This window comes from Taudactylus pleione, unplaced genomic scaffold (assembly GCF_031769625.1).
Source record: "Taudactylus pleione unplaced genomic scaffold, aTauple2 ptg000236l, whole genome shotgun sequence".
Taxonomy (NCBI): Eukaryota; Metazoa; Chordata; class Amphibia; order Anura; family Myobatrachidae; genus Taudactylus; species Taudactylus pleione.
Genome location: NW_028284638.1, coordinates 2,185,491 through 2,210,619, shown reverse-complemented (window position 1 = coordinate 2,210,619; position 25,129 = coordinate 2,185,491). Strand labels below are relative to the sequence as shown.

The 25,129-nt window shown below is 38.5% G+C and overlaps 1 protein-coding gene across 2 annotated transcripts in view; it reads right to left on the bottom strand.

Moving 5' to 3' along the window:
* Positions 1–25,129, bottom strand: part of LEF1 (lymphoid enhancer binding factor 1) — a 108,406-nt gene that overhangs the window by 29,070 nt on the left and 54,207 nt on the right. For both annotated transcript variants that reach the window (XM_088479492.1, XM_088479493.1), the window contains exons 4-9: positions 23,527–23,659; positions 20,382–20,472; positions 14,260–14,382; positions 13,267–13,429; positions 7,027–7,134; positions 3,063–3,111 (exon numbers count right to left, since the gene is read on the bottom strand). In XM_088479492.1, coding sequence (XP_088335618.1) covers positions 3,063–3,111; positions 7,027–7,134; positions 13,267–13,429; positions 14,260–14,382; positions 20,382–20,472; positions 23,527–23,659 — 667 coding nt within the window. The remainder of the gene's footprint in view (positions 1–3,062; positions 3,112–7,026; positions 7,135–13,266; positions 13,430–14,259; positions 14,383–20,381; positions 20,473–23,526; positions 23,660–25,129) is intronic.

The window sequence follows — 25,129 nt, the reverse complement described above, 5'->3', positions numbered from 1 at the left end:
GGGGCTACTACTGGAGCAGCCTACTACTGGGGGGGCCTGCTACTGGGGCAGCCTACTACTGGGGGAGCCATACTACTGGGGGGGCATACTACTGGGTGGCATGCTAATGGGGGGCATACTACTGGGGGGGCCTGCTAATGGGGGACATACTACTGGGGGGGGCCTGCTAATGGGGGGCATACTACTGGGGGGCATTCTACTGGGGGCACTGCATAGTGGACCCTACTACTAAGGGGACTGCATAGGGGGCACCACTGCTGGGGGACATTGTGTAAGGGACACCGCTACTGTGGGCATTGTGTAAAAGGGTCACTACTGTGGGCATTGTGTAAAAGGGGCACTACTGTGTGTCGTAACATAAATAAGAGACACTACTTTGTGTCTAATGTGAATCAGGCCCTATGTGCGGTGTAATGCTAATAAGATTGTGCACTGTGACTCCTAGGGCCGTAGCCCACTTTGTAAACAAGTACTGTGACTCTGCTGGCCGTACCCCACTGGGTGGGTGCACTACTTTTCATTTCTGCCACTGCTGTGTGGCAATGTGTCATAGATGTGCTTTATACTGTGGTGTCTGTGTCGTTGTGCCGCTGCTTTGTCGCTTAGTAACCAGTCAGCTCACTGCAACCTTTGGCCAATAATGTTGAAAACAATATTATAAGCTGTGATATGGTCTAAATTGACTGGAAATTAATGTTATTGAGGTTAATAATACTCTAGGAAGAAAAAAAAGACCAATTTATGTGATTTTAGCTTTTTTTGTCAATTTTTGTAAAAAAATCCAAATCCAAATCCAAATCCAAATCCAAAGCCAGTCACCGCAGTTTGGCAAATCCAAATCCAAATCCAAAGCCGGACGACGAATTAGAACCAAATCCAAATCCAAATCCGGCAAAAATGGTCCGGCGCACATCCCTAATTGATACTTTACTTGTAATAGACAAAGTGCTTCTGCTTAACTAAATTGGTTCAAGTCTCTACAACATCTTTTCTGAAATCTGAGAGGCTTCAAAACTATCTTAGATATGGAACAAACGTTTTCTGTCTTACATTGCTGATATATCGGATAATAGAACTAAACCATACACAATAAAGTGATTGCCTGAAATTCTCCTATATGATAGCAGCATGATCATCAATATTACTTTAAGTTTAAAGGTTATTCTTAACTACTGAAACTGAGGCTGGTTCCTTTCCATGAAGGGGAAAAAAGCATCCCATCCCATTTTGCTGAGATTAATTAGAAAGTTAGGGTAATAATGAATGGTGCTCAAATATCCATGCATTATATAGGATAATAAAAACCTAAACATCTGTGTGGCGTTTGTGTGTTCTTCCAGGTGTTTCAGTTTCTCTCACATTTCGAAACGATGCTGGTAGACTAATGGTTGCTGACGCAGTGTGTGTTTAACAAATTGCATGGTTTTAGGGAGTAAGATGGCTGCATATGTGATGGAGCTGACGTTTGCTAAAGCCAATAAGAAGAACTAGAACGTGAGGGCATTTTCACCTACAACACAGTGGGCGTTATTTATGAAATGTGGAACAGCCGAGGCGCAGTGTAAAATCCTCTTCAATGGAGTTGTATATCTCAACTGGCTTTCATAAATTTTTGGATTACTGAAAAAATCAACATTTCATTTATGTGATTATTGAAAATGAGATAAAGGAGTTTAGAGAGTGTTTTGTTATAGGGATACTTACTGTGCAGAAGGACGGTCAGACATTCCATTTCTACAAGGGCTTGGTTTTGGCACCAGCTCTGAGCTGGACCTGTCCAAAATCCATTTTAGTTTCTTGCAATATGCTGCTAGTTCTTTTACTGGTTGTAACTTGACATTCAGAATGTGGACACCAGAATGTCGTCATGGTCTAAATGGACAGCGACGACATGTCAAATGTCGCCATTCACAATGCCGACACTGATATAATTTTGACATTGTGAATGTTGACAGTTGCCACTTTGACAATGCGTTTTCCCACTGACTTCACAGGCCTCATACCTCTAAGACAGATTGGGGCAATTCCACGTTCTGCTGACCATGGGTTTGGGGAATTGGAAATATTCAACATATGCAAAGATCTCAATTCTCTGATCCTGACCCGAAAATGGTCAGATTCTGCAAATCTGGGATTTTTAACATTTAGAATTTTCCCAATTCCCAGACGGATGGCTGCCGATATGTGTTTCTGATTGGCGGAACAGTTCGGATTGGGCAGTTGGGGAAATGCTCCTCAATTGTACGGGCGCCTTAACTCTAACCGCAGCCTAACCCAAACCACAGTCTAACCCTAACCTTAAGATCATCTGTCGACATTCTGTAAGTGTTGACATACTGAATGTTGACATCCTGAATGTATACCAGTTTAAGTATTTGTTACGTTTGTTTAAATAGAGAATGTCAGCAATGAATATTCAGCCTGTGTGGACCTTTATTTATGTACAAAGTGGGATTTAGATGTATTAATGACGGCATGGAGGACGCTAAACTGTTTCCAATCATGGACTGTCAATAGGGCAACATTACGAAATGGAATCACTGACCGCAAAGCAAGATAAACTTGTTTGCAACATGTTTGAAACAGTATATTCAAAATTCCGTAACTACAAAAGCCCTAGCTGCAACACGTTTTTACACAAAAATGGGACCTTTTTAGGACATGCTCTACTTTGAAGAAGCTAAAAAAAAGTTCTTGGTAAAATAAATTAAATTAAAGAAACTTAGTAATGTATTAATAGTGACAAATAACTTTTTTCATGAAACACACTGTTGAGTTATTTTGCTACATAGGTGAGGATTTCCAAGTGCAGTGACCTCAGTTCTCCATGTGAAGCCACTGACTGACCTCACTTTGCTATTTAATAATTGACCTCACACGCCTACACATGCTGTGTGTGTGAAAGAAGTACATGTATTGTACTTATCTTCTATACTTTTGCTGAACACCTTTTTAAAATTGCATGAAATGTGAAGGTGTAGCCATCACTGCTTCATCTATGGCAATACTTGGTTATAGATTTACAGTTGCTCCAAAAAGCAGAAAGAAAACATCCCACCAACCTGATGTGGATTCCTGCAGCTTTTCTCTCTTCCTTTTCTTTTTTTTGCCCTACAATATCAGAAAAAGTATTGTTACATAAGTGCACTGCATGATAACTTATTAACCTTCAAGCCATTTTAAGTTATTTATAACAATAATAAATAGCTGGTTTTGATTTTAGAGAAGTGCGGTTCGGTTTTACTCGGTTATGTTCGGAACTCAAAAACAGCTCTCACATGTTTTGGAAAGCCAATAAGATAAATCGGTTTGGGTATGAAATACAGATGGCTTAAAAGCTGTCGTTTCAAATCCCAACCCTGGAAGCCTGACACATCATAATCCCGTCACCAGCTGGTAAGTATATTTAACCATCCCCTCTCCCCCCCTAACCCTAGCCCTCCCTTGAGGGTGCCTAACCCTAAAACTTTGGTGGGGGGATGGGTGCCTAACCCTAAGTCCCCCTCGTGGTCCCTAACCCCCCTCCCCGCACTCTAAACCTAACCCTCCAGTGGGGGAGTGCCTATCCCTAACCTCCCCCCCGTTGGTGCCTAACTCCCCCTTCCCTAGCCTAAACCTAACCCTCTCAGGGAGGTGCCTAACCCTAGGTCCTCCCCAGGTGTGACTACGGCTAACCCTAGGTTCTCCCCCCCACGGCTAACACGTTGCAACGCCCGGATAACCTACGTCCATTATGCTGGGTGTCTGGATTTTGGCGTCGGGCTAATGATAGGCATCGGTATTTAGACGCCTATCTTTAGTCCCATGCTGGGCTTTCAGTGTCAGGATTTTGGCGGTCGGCATTTCAACCGCCGGCATCCTGACTACATCCCGATAAATCTAAACTAATGCGAACTTGCACTAATTTGTCAAAAAGAACCAATTCAAAACCGAACCGCTCATCTCTAATTAATTTCCTAGTCCTATTGTTCCTAGATTAAATTTAAAGTAGTCAGCAGCTGCCAAAAAGTCAGGGATCATTGTCTGAAATCAGGTTAAGTATTGCATGTATAAGGTAAACAGGGCATATTTCAATAATCTGTCTCTAAAGCCAGCAATTTTGTGTGTATGTCTGGAACTGAGTTTCTCCACCAAAGGCGCCAAACTGGCCCCATTAAACGTTTTGGATAAAACCCTAAGGATCTGAGCTGGTTACATCCATTTTTTTGTTGTTCCTCCAGGAAGGTCCAGTTGGGAATTGTGGGGCACTTAATGGTGTCATCATGGAATCGCCCCATGCTGATCAATGCTGCGATTTGAGCCATTAAACAGCAGGGTGTTAGACCACAAAGATGCAATTCATCGCAAAACATTTCATCAAGCCCTGGGATCTGGGAGTTTGGGAGATATCCCCAAAATTCAGTAGCAAACAACATTATAGCTGTTGCACAATTCATGTTCTTGTGCACCGTAATTGCTGTGCTCCCTTCCACATGGCACGGAATGCCCTTAAAAATGCATTCTCTACACCCCTTTATCTAATTTCAATAATCGAGCTCTGCAAAAGCAAATGTAATTTCTGTACTGCTCCAAAAGCAAAGTGCATATGCACCTACTATGTGATTTGCTTAGAATGCCTTCACTCATCCCAATGCATTCCCTCTACCTATACAGACTCCTGCTGCACCAAATATACTTATCATGCTCCATAGACTGTACACTCATGCACCTACTATGTGCTTTGCTTAGAATGCCTTCACTCATCCCAATGCTGTCTCTCTGCCTATTCAGACTCCTGCTGCCCCAAATATAGTGTTATCATGCTCCATAGACTTTACACTCATGCACCTAAGCTCAAGGCTCTTAGGTGGTCCAAAGCTCGTTCAACAAGCATTTTATTCTTAGGTAATGGGCTCATATACTGTATGTATGGGTCACAAAATTTTGGACACTTATATTGCATGGGTTTTACTTAGCTTAATACCAAATGTAGTAAAATGCAGTTACCAAATGCACAGAAATCAGCATCGGGAAATAAGTATTTGGAGTGAAAAATTTCTCATGGCAAATCAGGCAATGCCCTGGAAAATCAGTACCTCATGTGATGAAGATAGCCAAAAGGGCACTATTACATTGTCTGTGAAGGCAGCTCTTTAGTGAGAAGATAAAACTGCTAGTCTGAACAAAGGCACCACAGCCATGTATTCTGTATGTCTGCAAACTTTGTTTTCTATGAGTCTTGGAACAATTCTCCATACTTAAAAAATAGAGTGAGATGCTTACAAGGCAACTTGTGTTACAAGAAAACAGCCGTCCAACAAAGGCTAATACTAGATTGCTGCCTTGTCTTTTACTCACTGGGTTAATAAATTGCTTGGGGAGAAGCCCAGATATGCAGCTGCTGCAAACCCTGGTGTAAGGCAACCTGATGCCCTCATACTATTTGTTGCTTCCACCCGCTGTCCAGCTTCTAAAGACACCTTCACTGCCATCTACCATTTGTCTGTTACTTGCACTGCACACATACATTAAAGTTAGAATAATGGAAAGGATCTCTTGTGTATATAAATTATATACCTTATTTCAGTTTGTCCCCTTATGTTCTATTGGTTGGCAAATAATATGGCTACTCCTATGCAAATTCATAAACATATACAGTATATATGAAATTAATTACTATTCTCTTTTCAGAATAACTAGCATGCATGATTTAGTGAACATATAAAAAATGATAACGGGATAATAAATATTAAATAGGCTATATTGAATATTTCCTGCAACGCAGACAGAAGTTTATTAGAAGACCCAGATTTTAACTAGACAGCCATAAAAATCTTGAATTATAAAAATACTACAGACCTGCTTAGGATAATCTTGGGAGCATGCCGGCTGATTGGCATGCATTTACTAGCTAAAGCCATTACACGGTAATAACAGAAAACAGTGTGGCAGAACTGGTGGCAGATCAATGACAAGCAGAGATGTCAATCAATGGTTGTCTCACTTCACACAGAACAATAGTGATTGACAGCATCCTAAAATATCCAGCTGAGGACCTTCTTTCATTTCTGCAAGCTGATATGACAGAGTGGACTGGTGGTCTTTCTGTATACTAATAGGACGCAGTATGAGAGGCAGTTATTAACCACTTATATCAGCATCTCCATGGATCATCTACCTCCCACTAGTCAAACATAAAGATATTACTTTTCAGTGAAAACTGTCAGTTGTTATAACATATTGGGGGGGTCATGTACGTACATACAGTACATGGCTATGAGCATGCTTTGTTTAGGTTTGCACTGTTGCTCCAGAATTTGTATACAATGCACAATTAGGATTATATAACAGCAATTATAATTAACTTTTATTTATAAGATGCCAAAAGCTGTCCGCAGCACTGTACAGTGATAAAAACCACAACTGCATAAATATTACATATATACATACACGTATAATCATAAACACAGTATCAAACCCAAAAACAGTGAAAGGGTAGTGGGAGTATATAGGGTAGGAGAGAGAGACTCACTATGGCTTATTGAAGCAAACAAAGATGGTTGCAAAAAGGGAAGGGGAGATAGGCAACATACAGAAGAGGTGGACAGACAGGATCAGAGTCACCGTTGGGAAAAATGGAGGCAGGGGAACAAATGCATACTAGTTACAGGGATAGTGCTAGGCGGAGGGAACAAGGGAAGAGGACCGTGTTTTGCAGTGTAACATATGTTCTTCCCAATTGACCCTCATTTAGCTGTAATTCATTTGGTCACCTTTACCAGTAGAAAACTCAAACTAGAATATCATGTCTACAAAATACTCAAACTGCCTATAATTTGGAGCAAAATAAAAAAAAACACTTTACTTTGCAAATTTCTCCAAATCACACATTACCCTGTGCCATTCTATTGGAAAATACCCCAACTGCTTCAATGAACTGAATGATTAATCATGCTGAAATGTACTAATCTGTGCAGTACCTATTAATCAATATAGACCTTGTGGAGCCAGGACTAATTTTCAGGAAATATAATAGGAATTACTCACATAGTTGTCTCTTGCAGACCAGCCTGGGTAGAGCTGCATGTGTAGTTGCCTTTCTTTGCGTGCTAACTCGTAATATTTGGCCTGTTCTTCACGGGATAAAGCATGCCACTGCAAGAAAGAGGATAATAGATAAGGGGCATAATAAGGGAACCTCCAATATTAATATATACATCTAGATAAGTCACATACAGAAAACAATTCCCCAAACGCCCAGAATATGTCAATTAGATGAGATCACAAGTCGGTTTAAAATATATATCACATTCAAAAATCTGAAAAAAACGTATCAATTATTTCAACTCATCATTTTCATTGAGTAAAAATGGAAAATAAACATTGTATTATGAAATCAACTTGAAGCTAAACACACATTTACTACTTCCATTAAAACAGGTACCACTCTTGTTCATAATTTCGCATTAAGAATAAGTTGCCATTTCACTGATGAATTCTGCCTGGTATCAATTGCAAGCAGATAACTAATGATTGTTTACTGATGTCTGAAATACTTAGGCCTTACTTTAAATCATGAGGCATTTGTGAGTTTTCATAGCCTACTAAATCATAAGGTGAAGTGAAAATGGAAGACTTAAACAGTATGATTTTATTGTTGGAACAATGATAATGTTAAAATGTATGGGACTGGGTCCACCTTTTTTTTTACATAGCATAAATGATCTAGGCCACAACATCGATGGCAAACCCTTCTAAAATGCGTCACCTTTAATCCACTTATATGGTCGTCTTTCCAGCCACAACAGAGACGTACTTGAGAAGTGAGTAGGCGTTATGTTGCCATGGAAAGTACTATGTTGCACGCAAATGTTTTTAAGACAGAAAAGCCTGACTGCCCTAGGCGTGGAGATCATATATTTGAAAGGTGGGAGAAAAAACACTTATCCCAGGCAACATGCATTTTGTAAATGGTACATTATAAGGTTCTCATTTAAAGGGACTAGAAATCAATAAGGCAAATGGTGTTACCAGAAATGTAGTTTAGTGTAATATATGTGACTGATGTAATTATTGCTTTCCACAGTGACCAGAATCTGATGGCATCAATCATTAATACCTTACACCTACTATGTAAAAAACACTTTATTAGTTCATTGTAGTGCACCACTTTCAATTACATTCCGATGTTTAATAACGATATTAGCGTTCCTTTACAACTGGAGCAGGTCTGACTATCGATTATACTTTTATTCTAGATGTGCATTTCAGCCTGAGAAGTTACTACAATTAGTCAATGTTTTTTAAACTATTAAAGTATATAAAGGATGTAGCATTAAACCTGTGTAAGTATTACCATTTTGTTTCATAGCCAGCTGAGTATTATCAGCTTTAGCTAATCTGTTTCTAATTGTAACTTTGTTCTATTTTTCTTTAAAAAGGCCACTTTTGGTTACTGTATCTAGCTGACAGAATGTTTACACAACAGCGTTATAATGAGCTGGGTAAGTAACAGGTGTATTTCAGTCTTTGCAAAGACCTATCCACTATTATCTAAACATCACAACAGCCACTGACTCTTCGCTGAAATGCCTATTTAACACTAACACTCTTTATTGCAGAATACCGCAGCAACTTGTAATGTAATTTTGGGGCAATTTATTAAGGGTCAGTGGCCAATAGGAGCCCTTCACAGTGATAAATAAAAAGTAAAGTGATAGCTAACACATGTACAATGGGCACTGCGATAAACTCCAGCCCATTGGTGTGGGGTCAGAATATCTGTCGCCGACTGGACTACACCCATAAGGGAAAGTGGCAACATCTTCATATGGCGTCATCAATCTTAAAGCATTTGGGGTGAATCTATACTGTGAAGTTCTGCAGTAATTTTCTGTGCATAACATGGGATATTTTGCCCACAAAATAGGAACTTGCACAATTTAATTAGAAACAGCAAGTTGTAGGCATTGGGTTGATATTGAGAACAGTGTGAAGTGCATAAAAGATTGGGGGAATCATCCTGAGCCCCAACAAGTAGCTAATTAGTAAATAATTAAATAAGAAGAAAAGTATTAGAGACTTTGAAAAGGTGTCATATGGTTGAGTTTTACAAATTTAAAGTGCAGGTAAAATGACGGCCCCCAATTGTATTTCAACAATTAAAGACATTTAGAGCATATTGAGGTACATTTAAATATGTCTATTGTGATTTTTAAGGGTGAATATACAAGTCTGCAAAAGAATGGGAAAACACTTTCAACTCCCATCTGTAAGTTCAAAACCTCTTTCTCATGAATGCAACAGCTCAAAATAACATGTTATATCGCCCGTATAAAACTGAATACAAATGCAATATTGCAAGGAGTTCAAGTGCATGCTGAATGCCATAGGTCACATGTAGTTCAGAGATCACTCAGATCCAGTGCCGGATTAACAAGAGAGCAGTAAGGGGGGCCCCACATATAGCGGGTTTAGTAAAAAAGATCTACAGTAAAAAGATAGACAATGTCTGGATAGACACCAACTGGTAGACAGTCAATAGGTAGACAGGCACAAAAGGTTGACAGGTACAAAAGGTTGACATGGATGAAGATAGACAGGAACAAAAGGTTGACAGGGTCAAAAAGTCAACATTTAAATGGTCGATACAAAAATGGTCGACACATGATTTTTTTTTGTTTTCTAACTCTAATCTTCACCCTAACACTCCCTTCTCGTGCCTAACCATAACTGTCAAGGTAAGTGCCTAATCCTAACCATCCCTCCTAGTGCTTAACCCTCCAATAAGTGTCTAATTCTAATCTTCCCAACTAGTGCCTAACCCTAAAGGTGCCCACACATATACCGATCTGCACACGATCCCACGATGTGTGCGATTTCCCCTGAACTCTCCCCCGGCAGCTCCCCGGCAGCTCCTACACACGATTTGGAGTAAAAAGCAGTAAGATCTATCGTGCATCTTAAATTTTTGATTTTTCCCAGTGCATTTTGTCCCAGATTGTCAGATCTGCCCTACTGCACGGCAGATCTGACGATGCGATGTGCGACCAGCGGGGACGCGCATCGCATCGTGATCGTGAGTGGGGCTCACGATTTTCTCACGATTTGGCCATATTTTACACGATCTGTCGTCACGATTCGTCGGAATCGGCCAGATCGTGTAAAATGTCGCTATGTGTGTGGGCACCTTAAGCGTTGGGTAAGTGCCTAACACTAACCATCCCTCCTAGAGCTTAACCCTAACCTACTGGTAAGTGCCTAAACCCCCCCCACACCAAAAAAAAAAATGACAACCATTTTTGTGTCAACCATTTCATAGTCTACCTATTGTACCTGTCTATCTTCACTCATGTCGACCTTTTTTATGTCAACCTTTTTGTACCTGACAACCTTTTGTCCCTGTCTACCTATTGACTTTCTACCATTTGGTGTCTGTCTAGACATTGTCAACCTTTATACTGTAAATCTATTGATTGGAACCCCCCACATATAGCTACAGCACCAGCATGTGTCATTAGACCAACAAAAAAAGGAGACGTGTAATATGTAACAGTTTGTAATGAATGTGTGCTCTTCAGCCCCTGAGCAGAGCTATAGTAGGTATCCTGAACCCATGTCATATAGCTGTCTTAACAAGGTTCCAGAATTGCCTGGTAAGTAATTGGGTCTGACCCATTGCCCAGCCTGAAAAGAGGAACTTGTCAGTGTTCATATAGGAGGTGGTCTCTGTCTCTCCCTCTTACTAAAACTCCACACTCATATAATCTATCGATCTCAGCACAGCTGAGCTTATCAATGCAACAGTGCCAGCCATGGGCATAGGAGACCTAGGCACTTGCCTAGGACAACCAAGCTCCAGAGGGGGCATCTAGAGTTTCTTTCCATCTGTGATTACTCCAGACATCCGGACAGGTGTAGAGATCTGTCTCAAGGGAAAACATATGAGTCCGGCACTAAAACTGGGCTGGCATCATTACCTACTGTTAGCAAAGAAGACGCTGGCATCATATCCCAGTGCAGACAAAGAAGACGTTGGTGCTTTTAAAATTTTGGCATTGGACGCAAGCTGATACCAAATCCGGTACGGACACGGTGAGCCACATGCCATTGCTCCACTCACTCGCTCTGGCTTTTATTAGCCGGCATGAGCGGTGCAAATTTAGTAGAAGGGCAGAAGGGGAGCATAAAATAGCTCCATAAGAGGCTGGGGACACTACAATGTGGCATAATATGAACTGGGGGCACTGTGTGGTTTAACCCATTCTTGCCAAAGTTTTTAATTCAAAATGACATTATTGCTACGTATATGATACAAAACAAAAAACTTCTTTGATTTCGAGAGCCATTTCAATAAAAAACATTGTTCCCAATTGGGAACACCAGAATCGAATGGGGTCGTATCCTTTTTTCCCATTTGGGATTACCAAGACAAGAAGTAAAGTGTTCTGATTTGGGACTAATGGGAAAAAATAGGTTAATGTAAGATACTACTATGTAGTTTGTAAGGTGCTGCAGAGCCCTTGTGGCGCCATATAAATAAAGGATAACAATAATAATATGGGCATAATATAAACTAAGGCACTATAAGGAGTATTACATTAACTATGGAACTACTATTGTTGATAAAATTAACTTCGGCACTACTATTGGAAATAAAATTAACTATGGCATTACTACATGGGCAGGGACTGATGTGAATGGCCAAATATTCTCTGTATATTTTATATAAATAACAATAAATAAATTAAATACCAATTGGCTTACTATATGGCATCGTAGTTGCAGCATGTGTGAACATCAGAATTTTAGATTGCAATAAAAGGAAAACTCACACGTACATTAAGTCGTTGTCATTATGGGATATGTTTGTTAGTTTAACATGATAATGATTTAAGCGTAACAGTGGCCAAGATGATGTTGGCATGGAAATCTGAGGGAAGATCCCTCATAAATTTGAAGGAATAACTGGATCGGGTGCCTCAGACAGTGTTTTCTATCATTATAAAAACTCTTCAACTGATAAATTTCTTGTGGAAGGATGGCATATCACCCCTTCCCCTAGAGAGCCACACGCTTATAGAAGCTATGGCAAAATGCACTGAAGCTGTGAAAGTAGCTGTCATCACTATCAGCCCACATTTGCATCAGCCCTATACTGCTACAAGAGATTTGTCTGAAAGCAGATAGACCTCTACAATTGTTCAACTCTGACAAGCTCACGGAACCACCTGCACGCCGACGGTGCCCCCACAGAACATTTAGCCCAGAGAACACTTAGCCTACATGTTTAACGCCCAGTTAGTGACAAATAGCAATGCAATAAAGATGTATGCCATTCTAAAACGCCCACATCTGCAAACTAGACTCCAGTGCAACGCTGAATCAGGCCCATAGTGTTTTAGCATATGTTCATGATGAGGAATTGCAAAAACAGTACTGTATGTGCTTTATGTACTGTAAGAGGTTGTGTTAAATATAACTTAACTGTTTAACTTTACACAGGCTTGCCTACCCTCCCGATTTGGCCGGGAGCCTCCTGATTTTTGGGTGCCGCTCCCGGCCCCACGGAAAGGCAGGCAAGCCTCTCAACATTCCCCAACCCTCCCGACCTCCCCCCAGAATCCACTAGAAATCCCCACAGCGGGAGGGCCGGTGACACGATTCGCGCTGAATCGCATCATCGTGGCCCCGCCCCCTGCTTCACAGTGCCGAAAATAACGGCATTGTGAAGAGGGGGCGGGGCCACGATGATGCGATCGCACGGCCCCGCCCCCGGCTCCATCCCCAACGTGTCACATCTGGCTGGACACGCCCCCCGCTGTTAGCCGACAATCAGCTCCCTCCCGGAAGGAGGGGGCTGCTTGTCGGCATGTATGACTTTACAAGTAATTTTATACAGTAAAACAAAATAAGTAACTGCATGGTAGTGCATTTCCTTCTACTGTTATTTTCATTCTTTCAGTTAATATCAGTATTGAAAGATCGGAATGCCCAAATATCACCAACACAGGCAGCAGGCAGGACATCTTGTTGGAATGCGTACAAAGTACTTTTCTAGAACAATTTATTTTTTTGGAACATTATAAATTAATCTCCAGGGATATGTAAGGAGCAGAGGCAAATAAAACATTGACGGTTCACTTCCTTATTTACTCTGTGTTTACAGATTGCCAAGCAATAGCACACTCATCAGTGAGAGCCACTGTGATAAGAGTACAGTTGTCAGTGTCTTGTAAAGTAAACTTCATGTTTACAGAAAGGGCAATGAAAAACCTAAAATCTCACCCTTCTGCCGAGAATCTGATTGATAGCAGCACTTTCTTTAAGCGTACACTCTGCTACAACGTTTGCTCTCATCTCTTTCATATACAACATGAAAGCATTCAGCGGTTTCTTTATATGAGGTCTTTTTGGCTCCTGTTCTTTCCTCTGTTCATGATGAGATTTCCTAAACGGTAAAGAGAGACAGAGATGAGCACCACCACAAAAATGATCAAATATTATAATTTATTCTTTTAAATATATGTGACTGAAATATCCTTACTTTCTCAACCATTTCCTCCACTCCATACCATTTGTTCATCTTCTAGTTCCTCAAATTTGGGCTATAATGAGTTTATATGTACACTGTAAGCAACTATGATGCACAATATGTTACTAGCAATTTGGACCTGTCATTCACTGGGTCGTTAAATGTTGGGCACAGCGTTGATGGAGTTTTATTCCCCTGTCTTCCCTCAGCTTCCCATTTCTATCCCCCTCTTTTCCCCCTCCTCTTCTCTCCTCTCTCCTTCCTTCCTTCCTTCCTTCCTTCCTTCCTTCCTTCCTTCCTTCCTTCCTTCCTTCCTTCCTTCCTTCCTTCCTTCCTTCCTTCCTTCCTGTTCCCTGTGGGAGAGGAGATGCTGTGTCGAGCACTGTTGGTGTAATGGTTAGCATTGCTGCCTCATAGCACTGCCCTAGCTGTCTGGGGACTTTGTATATTCCACATGTGCTTGCCTAGGTTTCCTCTGGGTACCCCGGTTTCCTCCTACACTCCAAAAATATACTGGTAGGTCAATTGGTTCTTTAAAAAAAAAATCCTAGTGTATGTACAAGTAGTAGGTAATATAGATAGTAAGCTCCACAGGGCAGGGACTGATGTGAATGTCCAAATATTCTCTGTATATGCTATATAAATAACAATAAATAAATTAAATACCAATTGGCCTACTATATGGCATCGTAGTTGCAGCATGTGTGACCATCAGTATTTTAGATTGCAATAAAAAGAAAACTCACATGTGCATTAAGTCGTTGTCATTGTGGTGATGTTCTTGTTTAACCTGAGGATTGACAATAGCAGGGTGAGGGATTCCAGTTGTATGATGACCTGGAGGACCAGGAACCATGTGATGAGAATACCTAAGAGAAAAACAAACATAGAGGTAGAAAAAAAAAATACAACGGATTTAAACAAATCCACTTCTAACTGCTTGCTCAATATATGAATTTGTTTATAAGTTCAACAGCAGGAATCTTTGTACAAAATATCTACACGTATTCACCAAACATTAGAGTTCATTTTCTGCTTCTATTTTGTAAATAATCAGAGGAACATAAATGTATAAATTATTATGCATCAAGAGGAATATTTCTCTCCAAATTTGTATGTTTTACCATAAATAAGAAATGTCATTTACTGCCTATGCTGATATACATGAAATATCATTCAGATCCAAAGACTTCAAAGGAACAATACCCCCTGTAGACAAATTATCAAGAAATATACTTAATTACTGGGCTTTATAAAGAGTTAACGTATGGACAAATAATTCCTCCCCATTTCAGCAGTGATTGCTGTACCATAAATACAGGTGCTTACTTAGTAAACTAGTGAAGTCTGCACATATGTGCTGCAAACCAGAGCAACCAATAACATTATAATTGCCATTTGTCTAGTACAAAATCGCAAGCGTCTGATTAGTTGCTATCAGTTACGAACCAGTTGTGCACATTGCCCAATCTATTACGTAACCCCCTATTTGTTATTTAATTTAGGTTTTGCAAAACAATTATGATTAAAATCTGGACAAGCATCAACAATCTGGAAACTCAATCTAAGCATTATACAGTTATTTTCTTAAAATAAATTCAATAAAAAGTAGAAAGCATATAATGGATATTAAAGATTTTATTTTTACTGAAACCATCATCAATATATGAATATGTCAATATAAAATAATCAATTTAGGACACTGTAATGGTAACTATACATCTGTGATGATCCACGTCATAGCGGTTATAAATTACCATTAAGAGTCTAATATTGAATGTACGTATTATTGTTGTATGTGTGCTTTGAACTGCTTACATTACATTTTGTTTCCTTTTGATTGGAACTGCTTTACACTTTGAACTGGATTAACATATTTAAAAAGAATAGTTCAGACAGAATAATTGATTCATTCCTAGCCGACTTGGCTCAATCAATTCAGTTCAAACAGGGTTATTGATTGACAGATTCCATGTAAAAATGGCTTTAGAAGCTGCAGGCATATATAATGCCTCTCTCCTGACAATCCCAACACTTAGTGAATTGTCTTTATTGGGGAGAATAGGACTCAGACATCAAATAGTGGATTGGGATTATTCTAGTTTAGAAGATTAGACATCTTGATTGTCAGCTATTGTACTTCAGGGATAACTGCAGGCCATTTCAACACAAAGACAAAGAGGGAAATACAACAATATTTCTGTATTAAACAATCTTCTATAGCCGTTTGTGAAATAGAAAAATAAACAAACAAAATGGTTTTGCATTTTAAACTATTGCTGCTTTAAATCTACCAGCTAGATCACCTGCAACTCATGGGTGCCTGTAACTTGCAGGTTATTACATTTACTTCATAGAAATTAATGACAGAAAAAAACATACAGGTCCATTTAGATTGCCCTTTTTTGTGTGAGTTAATATACAGTACATAACATTAAATACACCTGCTTAATATTTTGTAGGCCCCGCTCCTGCCACCTAAACAGCTCTGACTCATCAATGCATGGACTCCAGAAAACCTCTGAAGGTATCCAGTGGTATCTGGCACCAAGACGTTAAAGGACGTTTCTTTAACTCCTGTAAATTGCGAGGTGAGGCCTCCATGGCTTCGACTTGTTTTTCCAGCACATTCCACAGATACTCGATCGGATTGAGATCTGGGGAATTTGGAGCCCAAGTCAACAACTTCAATCTTTGTAATGTGCCTAAACCATTCCTGAGCAATCTTCGCAGTTTGGATGCATTATTCTGCTGAAAGAAGCCACTGTCATCGGGGAATAAAGTTGCCATGAAGGGGTGTACTTGGTCTGCAACAATGTTTAGATAAGTGGTACATGTCAAAGTAACGTCCATATGAATGTAAGAACCCAAGGTTTCCCAGCAGAACATTGCCCTGAGCATCTCACTGCCTCCGTCGGCTTGCCTTTTTTCCATAGTGTATCCTTCCCCAGGTAAATGACGCACACGCACACAGCAGGCCACATGATGTGAAAGAAAATGTGATTCATCAAACTAGGCCACCTTCTTCAATTGCGCAATGGTCCAATTCTGATTTATGGGCATTCTAATCAGTCTGTGGCTATGCAGCCCCATATGCAGCAATCTGCAATACACTGGGTGTTCTGAATCCTTTCTATCACGACCAGCATTAACCTTTTCAGTAATTTGTCATACAGTAGCTCTTCTGTCAGACAGAATAGCCTTCACTCCCCACTTGCATCAATGAGAATTGGGTGCATATGATCCGGTCACCGGGTCACCGGTTGTCCTTCCTTGGACCACTTTTGGTAGGTACTAACCACAGCCTACAAGGAACGCCCCAACCGACCTGCCAGATATTCTCTTCCTCTGTCATATAGAATGGATTAATTGATGAAGATACAGCATTCAGTGTATTTTCAAGCACAGGTTTGAGCGAAAAGTGTTGGTGTTGAAACTGTCCATCTGATCCAAACGTCCAACATGCTTAATGTCTCTTATTTACCTTGGTGTTACTATTTTTTTGAAAAACTGTACTTGACTGTCCTTATTTTTCTAAAAAGTGTAAAATTATAATAGTGTAGCAACACATATCAACCAACCAACAATAAACTTTGATATATGTAGTTTAAATTAAGCTACTGTTTGTTTGCTGTGGGATATTACACATTTGTAAATTTGCACTTTGTGATAATCCCCTAAAACATAATGGAAATATTTTGTATCTCCCTTTACATATTCCTCTGAACAAGTACAGTATTTGGGACACATTATTTTGTAAACTACCAGGGTGTCAGAAAAACTGGTAACTAAAAAACATTACAATTTCTAAGAAAAAAAAAATCTTGCATTACATTTAGTGAGTTTCTGCATTTTATTGTATTCAAAAATGTTAATAATACCTGTACCTATAACTTATCTATGTATCTGAACAGGGATTTTTATGGTCAATCCACTGGTTGCTCTTCTTATAGAATGCTGTACACAATCTATACTAGACACTATTAGAGCTTTTGAATCAAGCAGAATTCATTATGATGTGCATATAAAATATTACCTAACTGAACCCATTGTTCTATTTCAAGGCAGAGATACATCTGGGCAGAAATGGTAAATATAAATAGGAAAACTTTAGCCCTTCTCCAAAATTGTCCAAGCATTTAAAAATATACCACATCTTTCCTACTGATGTCATTAGGGAAGGTCATCTTGACGGACTTCTAATATGTGTGTTTTGTCCATGTTGTTGTTGAATCAATTCACATTCACTATAAAATTATAGGTAATGCATTTTTTATCCATCTGGCTTACTTTAAAATTAGCAGTTTTATCAGGAGCATCTTAAGTAAAAATGTAGAGAACAATTAAAAATAACAGTTAAAAAAAACCCTATATTTATTTAATTGTCAATTACTATAAATGTGTTTTATTATAATTATTTGTTATAGCAAAATTTGGGAGTGGTGTACATGGGTGTGATCTTCTAAGCATAAGCATACGAGAAGCTGCAACTTTTCCAGAGAAAGCCATGTTTGTAGATGGGTGGACCTCCTACAAATTGGGCATCACCGCCATGCCCCATACAGGTCAAGCACTCTGGCATTGTAATATTACAGTTAAATTATGACACAGCCCATGACAAAAAATGAAGTAAGAACCAAACATTGCAATACACAATAAGGGCAAGGTGAAGTTAGCAATAGTGATTTTATTTTATGGGTGCCCGAAGTAAGAAATATTGCATAGGGAATTGTATAAAGAAAAAAAAAACACTACTGCAGGATCATATGAGGCCAATAGGTGGTGATATAGAGTCAAGTATTTTCCCCAACATTTATTAATAACAGCATTGCAGCCACTTGCAGTAAGTTAATAAATAATGTTACAAAAAGTGTATATTGCCATTTGTAAGCTTTCTTAAGTTTAAATACTGATACATGTGTGCTTGAATCTGAATGCTAAAAAAAGTACCGGTAAAAGAAAAGAAAAAGAACAGAACATTGCCAATGGCCAAACCTAAAGCGCAGGTCTGTTCTCCAAATCGGAACCATGTTGCGGTGATATGATTTCCATGTAAAACCTAAATGACTAGAATACTTGGAAATCACCTGGTTTTCTTTCTATATAAATTAGGAACAGATTGCAAAGTCATCAAGATCTGTTTCATGCTTGGGACTGGGGAATGAGCTCGTCTTCCCATGACTCCAGCATAGAGGGGAGGTTGTTTTCCAGTAATGAAACAGGAATAAATGAATTCATTAAATAAATACTTGTTTTAAAAGGACTAGTTTGCACTCCCAGAAAGCTGTGGTTAACACACAAGAAACATCTGAATTCAATTTCACTTATGAATGCAATTGGAGTCGGAGTATTCGTTTTATTCCAATCACGTAATTAGGCTTATGCCATATCCAGCGAAAAGCACAGGAAATGGATGCACACTGAAGGATATATTCATTATGTTAAGTATGTATTAAATCTGATGCGTTATAACAATATAGTAACAAAAACAGTCTGCTTTATACTTTCACATTGAGAACAGTAAATATATTAAACTGTACATAAGTCATCCTTATTGAAACAACTTATTAGAGGGGAATTTCACAAAAGCAAACTATTGTTTCACAGGTCCACTGAGCAAGACAACCATCGGTCTCCTGTAATCACCATGATAAAATACTCATGCTGGACTTTTCTAGATTGTTTCTGGTACTGGGTAGAGACTTGTTATCTAAAATGTCTATTTTAATTTATATTAGTCAGATGAAATAATGGATATTACTCAAGTTTTTATACGTTACATAAATAGACTTTTAATAAAGCAACATCCTGCTCAAACCAGCATAATCTCAAGGTTCTGATGCCTTGCACAGTTCCAGGATTACTCACCTCTGACTCGCTCGGTAATGGTCAGTTCTCATGGGATCGATATCCTGGAGAACGTTAAATGAATAAAAAACACAAGCAGTGCAAATTTGTCCAGAATGCTGTCAGCACAGATATGAGAAACTCATGATTAAGCTAGTTAACAAGATGGAGGTTGATTAAAAAAATAATTCATAACTAAATAAAAGAACAATGTTACATGGGGTTCTTCTTTAGATAAATCTAGTCACCTTGCTGTCTCATCTCCTTACTCAAAGCAGACATAATAAATAATCTTATGCATACTGGATTAATCTCTGTTTCACATGACTCAGAAATGGTGAGTAAATGGAAAGGTGGTGTAAAGAGACCTAAATTTGAGACCTTGATCACAGATCTGAGTAATTCAGTAGCAGGAGTATGAAAGTCCAGTATCCTGAAGTTTAACACTGTGCTCCTGCAATTCAGTGTGAGTTTGTTAAGCTCCCAGGATGAGTGCCTAGAGATATTCAATGGTGGTTAAGACAGCACACAATTACTAGACATGCCCATATTTATTAATGTATTGTCAGTTACTTATATAGCACACACATATTCCTCAGCGCTTTACAGAGAATATTTGACCCTGCCCCATGGGAGCTTCCAGTCTATATTCCATACCACATTTATACACATACAAACAAAATAGGGTTCATTTTTTGTCAGGAGCTAATTTACCTAACAGTATATTTTTGACTTGTGGGAGAAAACCGGTGTTTGACTGAGGCAGTTCACCTGTGAAACCATAATGCAGGTGTCCTAATACGAGCTGAGGAATGACGGAAACCCATGCAAGCACAGGGCAAATATACAAACTCCACACAGTTAGGGCCGTGATGGGAACTGAGCCAACGACCATAGTGCTATGAGGCACTAATGCTAATCATTACACCATCTGCACAACATATAACAGTGATTCTGTATGCAGGCTAATAAATGCCTGTACATCGTTACAATCCAAATACCAATGTTCTTATAAACTCACCAGCCAAGAGGAGGTGTCATCTGGCCCACACCTCCAGGAGACAGTGGGTAGAAGGTAGGTAGGTCAGGTGCCTGAGGATGTCTGTGCATGCCTGTTAATGAAGTAGAATGTCAAACATTTTGCCAAAGACTACATATACACTATGTGTACATAGACACAGTCACAGGACAGCCACATCAATGCTTTTTTCCCTCACTGTAAAATAATGTACACCAAATAATGTTCTATTCCAGTCCAAAAAAGTGGTAAGTGCTACTATTTTACCCTGGAGGACATTAATTCCTTCTCAGCCCTCAATGGATTAGTCACTGTCCTCCAGTTCTGTTCTATTTTTTGATGGATGAGGAAAAATATACATGAACAGCATGCATAATGCAATAACCATGAAATTTACATTTATAAGGTGCTTAGGCAATTTCTGATTTTGATTTTAACTCTTACAATACAAAGTGAGTAACTTTGGCCCAGCATCAATAGGAAATTTGCTTTTTACTGATAACCAACAGTTTTATTTATATTTGATTGTTTTTAGTATGACCTGATATTGCAATTTTAATAAAAGTTGGAGAAGACGAAACCTCTTAAATAAACAGCTGCTCAAAAATAAGATTAAAATACGGCTTGTAGATTAGGTACATCATATTAGGGCCTGTCCATTAACACATATTCCCTAAAGGTTGTATTGCATTTTTTCCTCTCCATTTTCAACCACAGAGGATCAGTGACTAATTAGGAATCATTTTTAGGCTTCTAATGCTAACTCTTGATATGATTCACTTGGCTCCCAATTGTCACTCCGGCTTCTACTAAGCTCATCATCAAACTGACGTCTTTGGGCGGCAAGGTCAACTTGATTTGCATTGGTAGAACTTTTAGTAGAACAAAAATTATATGAGGAAAAATTCAATAAGAGATTATTCATCTCTAACTATACGAGACATGAAAACCTACAACTAGTAGGCCAAACACCTTGCATTCCCAAATGGATACCAGATTTCCTGCACCACAATTCACAATCTTAATACAAAAATAAGAAGAGTTGGTATTAACAACATGATGAATGACTGTTATGATTTACTTATTTAATTAGTGTTTTTTTGTGATTCTGTGATATTTGCAATATAATTTACTTTTATATTAAAATAGACATGTCACTCCCACATAAAACAAAACAAATAATGAACTCAATAATGGTTGTTATCATCATTTCTTTGTTTTGTAAAGGAAAATGCAGTATGTAATGCATTATTCTCCTTTATTGTTCCATGTAGCAGGAACGCAACTGTGAATTATGATCCCTTAGTTCAAGTTGATGACTAAGTTGATGGAGATAAAGTACCAATCACCTCCTAACTGTCATGTTTCAAACACAGTCTATAACTGTGTCAATGTTATCTCTCTCCAAAGCTTAGTAAACAGACCCCTAAGAGATCAGGCCTGTAGTTAATTTGCGCTCACTCAGTAAGATCACCTGCTATAAATTGGCTCATAAGGGGCCCATGCATTGTTGTTGGCTATTGGCATCAGCACCAGAAGACCAAGTTTTCAAGTCTGGTGGATGAATATTTAATCAAACTTATTTGGGGACAATGATTGAAAAAGTTAATTGTTGTGATCAAACTGTATGGGGTTTGATAAATCTTTTACGGTAGTTTAAGTGCAGCAAACTATTAAGTGTCCTAACATTTAGTTTAAAATAACCAAAATATTATAAAAATTGTGTTTGTATACATCTACATTGTGTAGCTATAGTAGCTACGGTATTAGAAAGCTGCTTTTATTTTAGATTTAATGGTCATTTAACTGAGTGTTGTAAAGGATAAAAGATGGGAAACTGGTTACTAACTAAATTATTCAAAACATGATCAATTACCTAATGTGTGATTTAATAGAATAGTGTGAAGTAATGCTTCTAAATAGGATTTCCTTAAAACACTATGGGTAGTGTGAAGTTATTTATGAGTTCAGCTTTGTTTAGTTTAGTGGTGGCTGGGGGGTTCTAAAAATTAAGTAATTCTACAACAGAGTTTATGGGGTGAAGTTCATAAAGTGAGGAGCAGTTATGGGAAACAAAAGAAATAAAAATATATCCCAACAAAACAGAAAAAGGTACAACATGGTCACGGGTGCCACCAGTCTGTGTAGAAAACAGGTTTCTCCACTTTAACTCAAATATATTTGAAAATAAAAATATTACTTTTCCCTGTATTTTTCACATATTAGTTTTTAACTTGGAAAAGTTTTCACAGTTTTATTTTCTTTCCTTTTCTCTCTCACAGGCTGGTAAAATGGGCTGGGATAATCTTTTCAAATTTTTAGTGTTATGAGCAGGATGAGTTCCTTAAATAACAGAAAATATATTTAAAGATATAACAAATATCATGGTAATGAAACATCCTTTTGGGGTGTCTGACAATTTATTATTCTTATTATGAAAAATTGCTTCCATATACTACTCTTTAAAACAATAAATCTACTTAGAGTTTGTATCTTCTTCCCACATATAAGTGGGTTTCCTCTATCCCATATATCGTTATCTCGTTATTCAGTGGAACATGGGTCCTCAGTTCATGTCACTGCAATGGCTTGGTCAAAATTCATTATTTGTTTAATGAAAACAAGTTCGATTAATGTTTGCTTTTTTTACATTACTTTTTCAATAAATTCTAATTGTAAAAACAAGCTATTTGAGCATAGACTGTTATTTTGATGACAAATAGCACCAAATGGTTGTATCTAGTCCTCTCTATGATAAATTTCTGCAGTCCTCAAAAAGGGGAAAATAAAATCCCTATGGTATAACCCAATTCCCAACTGTATTCCATGCTAAGTAAACTGAAGCCTATCACATGTGCTCAGGGGTGCAGAGAGGGTACTTATTACACGGGTCCGGGATTGCTGGAGGGGCCGGCGGGGTCCTGAGTCCGCTGCCTTCCCCTTCTCCCGCTAGGTGCAATTACATAAAAATATGATTATAGGTCTTTACAGATAATATAATATAAAAAAAAATAAACTTTTACTTAATATAAACCTTATATTTCTATAATGCTTCATCCACAGTTACTCCTTGAGCCTCACAATAAGAACTTACATACCAGCCCCATAAATTACAATTGTGTTGTTACACTGGTATAATAGTTCATACCTTGCTTTGAGCCAATATCTGATGGTATATGTGAGGGGTGAGCTCCTGGTGCAAAGTGCTCATCACTGTACGTGATGAGTGGAGTGAGAGGATGCACTGCATGCGATGGCTGCACCACTGGAACCTTGTTTGACTAAAACAATAATGAAAAATATAACATGTACACATTTTAGCTAAATCACATACAAAAATATGCAGTATTCAGCATCATTTCAGGATTACCCGCAGTAATTAACATCAAATAATCAATAAAAATGTGTCCAATTGCTTGTATATTAAAAAACAGAAAGGAAATTTAGCAGTTCACATTATTATCCCCCAGGCTATGGTGGCAGGGATATATTAAGCTGGGTACACACTTACCAGATGAAACGACCAACCAGCTGTCGCTCCAACCGAGCGGCCAATTTAGTAAGCTATAAACACCAATCCTCCCCTCGATATGTCTGGCCAGGCATCACGACTAGGTGAAGATATTTGCCCGCCCAGTTAAGATGTCGGAGTTCCCTGCAGCCAATGTACGGGAGGGCGGCGGGTCGCCCGTACACACATGCAGGTGTACCGATATATGGGCATCGACTGTGCTGCAGGGTCGTCCTGATATGTCTGTGAACAACGTCCGATCCGCTACCGATATATATTGTTTGTCATTCGAACGATATATATCTACAAGTGTGTACCCAGCTTTAGAGTATTAACTTGATTTCATAATGGACGCCAGTCTGTGAATTAAATAAAAGAATGTTAGAGGATTAAAACATTTTTTTACATTTAAAATAAGGTTAAAAAATTATATTTTAAATACAAATGACTCTAAGGTAGAAAAATAAAAGCATATCTTTTTATTTTGTTTTTATTTCCAGGGCCTTTTTTCTTACAAACCACAATCTATAAGAAGTTGTATTACTGTATCTTATTAACGTCTGGCCTTTCCCTCCAGTCATAAAAGCTCAAAAAATCCAGCACCATGAATTCTAACTAAATTATGCCATCCTAGCTCTCCTCCTAATTTTACGGTTTTCAACACAGATTTGCTTTCCTGTGGGAAGGAGATAAGAACCTAAGGATTTTAATTTAAGCTTTGGCCTTGTCTTATATTTTTGCCGGCTGCAAAGTGAACGCAGTGCTGGTAGGTGTGTCATGTATTAGATCTCTTTTTTTTTGTCACTAAATAACAAAAGAATTATAATATCTTGCTAAATGTATGAGTTCCATTGGGAAAATATCTTACATGACCCTACCCTGTCCTTTTTATGCATTGTGATTTAAAGCAGTTTTAAAGTTCATGGAAATAATATAATCATAATGATTATTGGTCATAAAATGAAATACACCAGCAAACAGTATTTTTTCCTGTTATCGCACTGATTATGTTTTGCATTCAATGTCAAGTTGTACTGATCTCATGTAATGTTTATTATTTTATTATTTATAATTTTGCATGCTTTTAATATACTTGGCAGATTGGTCCCTGCTATTTCCTACATAGCTTCTCTACATGTTCACTGGTAATGTTGGGGCAAAGTTCCAAATATAGGGCCTGATTCAGATTTGGGAAGGGAGTAAGATACATTTATTTTATATGCAGGGTGAATACCGGCTG